The 4,394-nt window shown below is 42.9% G+C and overlaps 3 protein-coding genes across 3 annotated transcripts; 1 reads left to right on the forward strand and 2 right to left on the reverse strand.

The window, feature by feature from the left end:
• Positions 1–213: 213 nt before the first annotated feature.
• On the reverse strand, positions 214–1,225 carry VTP01DRAFT_3665 (uncharacterized protein; the record flags this gene model as incomplete). The annotated part of the gene is made up of 4 exons (XM_069382261.1): positions 214–646; positions 741–798; positions 855–960; positions 1,022–1,225. The coding sequence occupies 4 exons, from the start codon at positions 1,223–1,225 to the stop codon at positions 214–216; spliced, it is 801 nt and encodes a 266-aa protein (XP_069235991.1).
• Positions 1,226–1,475: 250 nt separating this feature from the next.
• Positions 1,476–2,139, reverse strand: VTP01DRAFT_3666 (uncharacterized protein; the record flags this gene model as incomplete). The annotated part of the gene is made up of 2 exons (XM_069382262.1): positions 1,476–1,692; positions 2,132–2,139. 2 exons carry the CDS (start codon positions 2,137–2,139, stop codon positions 1,476–1,478), a joined length of 225 nt encoding a protein of 74 aa, XP_069235992.1.
• A 52-nt stretch (positions 2,140–2,191) lies between these two features.
• VTP01DRAFT_3667 (uncharacterized protein) lies at positions 2,192–2,434 on the forward strand (the record flags this gene model as incomplete). The annotated part of the gene is made up of 1 exon (XM_069382263.1): positions 2,192–2,434. One exon carries the CDS (start codon positions 2,192–2,194, stop codon positions 2,432–2,434), a length of 243 nt encoding a protein of 80 aa, XP_069235993.1.
• Between the last annotated feature and the right edge of the window lie 1,960 nt (positions 2,435–4,394).

Genomic DNA, 4,394 nt, shown 5'->3' on the forward strand with positions numbered 1-4,394 from the left:
GTAAGAATATCAAAAAAGCGATACTGCATACCAAAAAAAAGTGATCTGCTCGCCATGCAAATAGATGTCGTTTCTGTGCGACAATTTAGCACACGAAACAATGGTCTCGGCAATGTTTGTATGCTTGTCCTTTTTTTTGTAATATATACACAGAAGAGTTGATTGGGTAACAAAAGAAGGACAACGAGACTGAGAGGAGAGGAGGACAGCGCATCAACTCAAAAAAAGAGAGCTCGCATCATCTATCATCAACCGAGCCATTACAAACTTGCGTATATGTTGCTGATTGTCTTGTTCCTCAATGATACGAGGCGACCGTAAGCGGCGCGACAGCGTGGTTGACCGGGACGACAATGTGCCCACCGACTGGGCAAGCGATACCACATCGTCATCACATGGGTGCCCTGGTCTCGACGACGGCCGTTCAGCTTCCAGATGCAGACGATAGCCCATGTGCCTCAAGATGGCTGCCAGATGCTTCATGACATCCATGTAACACTCTTCATTGATAAGCGCGCGACTGGACCGTGCTTGCTCGTATCCAGACAAGTAACCATTCTTAAGCTGCTCATCGATGAGATTGTGCTGGATCAGACACTGAATATACTGCCGCACGCTTGCATTCATAGGCCGTGAATATTCATCGCTGCATCTGATTTTGACAGCCGCTTGCTCTGGAAATGGGAGATGGGCTCCGGTTGGCAACTCGTGCATGCAACATTCATATGTGTTCTACTTACCAATGATTGGGGTCCGCGTGATGGCTCGCAAAATCAAAGCTTCCAAGGTTGGATATGCCTAGGTAGACATGATATGGGCTCATCAAAGCGAGGAATGTTTGGTGTTATGCTTACCAGGTCGAGCCCATCCGACCTGAGGGAAATCCTCGGGACGCAGCTTGCTCTTTTCTCGAATCTCCTTCACCCGCTTAAAGTCGTCTTGGATGCAAGTGTACACCTTCTGTATGTATGATGAGAGGAGGAGCTTGGTTTCATGACCAAGAAAAAATGGTGACAGTTACCTTGGGGAGGTTTTTCTGCGTGATGGGCATGTATGTCTTGGGAATGTCCTGCAAGGCGGCCCGTACAGTCAGCACGCGGTTGCATGAGAATGATAGAGCAAAGATGGCCTGCCTTAGAGTGAGCCGAATGAAAAACAAAAAAAACATTGCGTGCAAATCATCCTGTACCAGTAAAACGTAGCTTGTGGCTTCCATCTCCTCCATCAACTGATCATCCAATTTATCTGCCTTGATTTCCTAGATGCGCAAGTGGTGCTGAAACTTGATCATGCGACCAACACAGGCTGATCTGTATGCGCACAGACACTGTAAAGATAAACAACCCTTTCCCAAAGGTGGAGCACTTTCTCGTTCCCAGTATTCCTTTCCTTTATTATATTACCACTGTTCTAAACTATGTAATACTGCTAGAGCTGTATAGAAGGGAAGTGTGCACTACAGTTACTATGACCATTTAGCAAGACCAGACGCTTGATCCTTCCCCTCCAAAAACAAACAAAAAGTCTTTTTCTTTTAGTTGCAATTGTTGTTGCGTCGTGTTCCCAGTCAAAGCTTTGTGAAAACAATAGTCTCGTGCTTGGTCGAGGTCGAATCGTTCGCAGATGTCATGATCGTGCCAATTGAGCAGCAAGCAAAGCGCTGATGCGCAGATTGTCGCAACTGCAGCTCTTCTTTACCGCGATTGCGTCAATGGAGGAGATTGTGTGACGTGGAGTGCGTAGTTGAGTGCACGCAGCGTGCTCGTTATGTCGAGAAGGGTGTTCCTAAGTTGTAGAAAGCGAGGTCTTCTTGAAAAGAAAGGAAGTGGGAAGATTGCCATGTGGGGACTCAGATTAGATCAACACCGAGAATCTTTCAAGTCAGCATGGAGGCGGGGCCAGGTGCTTCAGTGTACTGTATTTGTAAAAACAGTTGTCGTTTGAAGCATATAATTGCACCACAAACAAGGCAAATTTAAACCTGTGGAATAAAATTAATAAATATTCTTGTCGATCTAAGGAAGAAAACTTGCCATATTGGTTCAAATTTGCCATGTAGCGCAGTTGCCCAACCCGATCTCAATCAGTAAAAAATTCCAGGTATTACAGGCTTGTATCCGTTTTTACTTACCGAATCATCTAAAGAGAAGCAGTCTCAATATTAGTACTTCGATAATATTCAGAATCCAAGATGAACTGCAAAGCTTACCGTAAAAACCTAAACCCTTTCGGGTTCTACATTCGCAGTGGTGGATTGATTTGGTCTACAGAAGGCTTCGGGGCGACCAAAGCCCTCCCGGACTTTTCTTGCAATGGAGTACATATTCTTCGAGGCATTGGTGTCCCTATTCCACAGCATTCCACAGGTTTGGCAATCCAGGATGCCATGGTGAGTAACACCGTCCTCCGTCTTCAGCTTCTTCAGAGATTTTGACATGCAGCTATGACAAAGTAATATTTACAAAGGTAGAATCGAAAGGACGGAAAGTAATTGCCACCGACCTTCCTCTTCTGTGAGTTTTCCTTCAACTCTTTTAGCCTTCTTTAATGCTACAATCAATAACGCGGGATATAGAGCTATTCCAATAGATAGAAATATGGCAGATATAGTTTCAAGAATCTCATAGTGTTCATCAAAGTAAATTATCTTGAACGGAAAAAAATCGAAGGAAAGAAAGTGAAGCCGGAATCGATATCATCCGCCGCATGTAATCCATTTTTTGGGAGAATCAATGTTTCAGTGTGCGTGTCTATGTCCAAAAACTGTGCTTTACGAAGCGATATGAAAGGACGAACACTGCGTGAACCAAAATAATCAAATGATGTGTGCGAATGTATCCAGAAATAAGCTCAAAATAAAGTCAAGCGAATACGCATGCAGCTGCCTTCATATTTAAGGTTATCCTGACAAGGACGAACCATATACAGATTATTGCTTGCCTTTCAAAACTTCTTTCGCATCCAATGGACGGCGAGAGGATACCAGATTTCCTTGTGAAGCTTGAAGTGACACGGGTTTTTGTCTGCGATGCTGTGGATGTCCTCTAATATGAAGCAGTTTACAATAGAGAATAAGGGTATGGAGGGCTGATTCATGGATGGTTATTGTTGTTGTGTTTGACAAATCCTGGAATATTATTACAAGTACAGCACTAATATAGATTGGTTAAATCGTATTTAAATCAACATAGCATACTTGTATCAAATGCTTGACTCTTATTTCTTTGTGGGCGAACTCTGCTTGTACCTTTCTGATACTTTAAAGGAACACGAGTCAAATTTGAAGCACAGCGGACATCTCATATCGTTCCAGGATGCATGGTCATTCAATATAGTTGCCATCCTGTATTGGTACCGTCGATCCACGGAAAACAAACATCCTGCAACCCTAGGCTGGTGGATGCTTAAAAATTGATAATCAATCACGAACCAAATATATCCCTTTGCGGAATAGGTTTCTACCGGGCTGCGGAGCAGGCATAATTCAGAATCAAACAAGTGAGAAAATAAACAGCAAAAGTAGCGCTGCACGGACGATTGTTATGGAAGTAGCGAGATAAATGTATGTGACTTTGCGTGGAATCGAGATCTTCCAGAGAAATTGTCAGGAAGTACTGTCACCGAGAGTATTTTTCTACTAGTTCCTTATAATAGAAGAAATGCGCTCCCCGCGACTCTGCGCATGACAGAAATTAAAAGTTGGTGCCATATGCGTGACAGCTTCAAGATAATATACCGCATAGCGATCGTGAATGGAACTGGTACTGTTAGGAATCCATTAAAAAATCGAAAAAGAGGGCTTCACAGATTCTTTGTCATAGACGATTTGACAGGAGGAATTTATAATATTTCAGAAATAAATGGCGCTAGAAAACCTCTAACTCACAACAGTTACAGCTAAATTTGATGGTTAGTATTAAACTATGCCCGCTACTGGTTCCTTAAGCTGCTTAACTGCATTAAGTAAACCCTTGCTGCAATTTTAGTCAGCAGCTCGATCGTGTCAAACGTCCCTGCGAGTTAGCCTACGTCTAAAAAGAGAATATCAACTTGTTTACCAGGCACAGAGGCGGAAAGGGTAGCCCGGGGCTGTATGACTACGTCGACAAAGGCTTCCTGCTCAGCATATAGAAACTGTTCTTGCAAATATTGAATGAGAAAGATAAGACTTCATGGTGCCTGCCAGAAAGAGTTAAGTTATAATGATTGTTTCCAGTGACCATCAAAAAATACATATATACTTGCCGTGGAGAACCTGGAAAATTAGCTCACTACATGGATGAAGGAGCACAGAAAGAAAATATGAATGCCAATCTATTTATCACTTCTCTTCTCGTGATATCATATGTATGAAATTGTCATTTGTCATGCGTTCTGTCGTCAATGAATAACAG

Source organism: Rhizomucor pusillus (genome assembly GCF_041956525.1).
Source record: "Rhizomucor pusillus strain CBS 183.67 unplaced genomic scaffold VTP01scaffold_18, whole genome shotgun sequence".
Taxonomy (NCBI): Eukaryota; Fungi; Mucoromycota; class Mucoromycetes; order Mucorales; family Lichtheimiaceae; genus Rhizomucor; species Rhizomucor pusillus.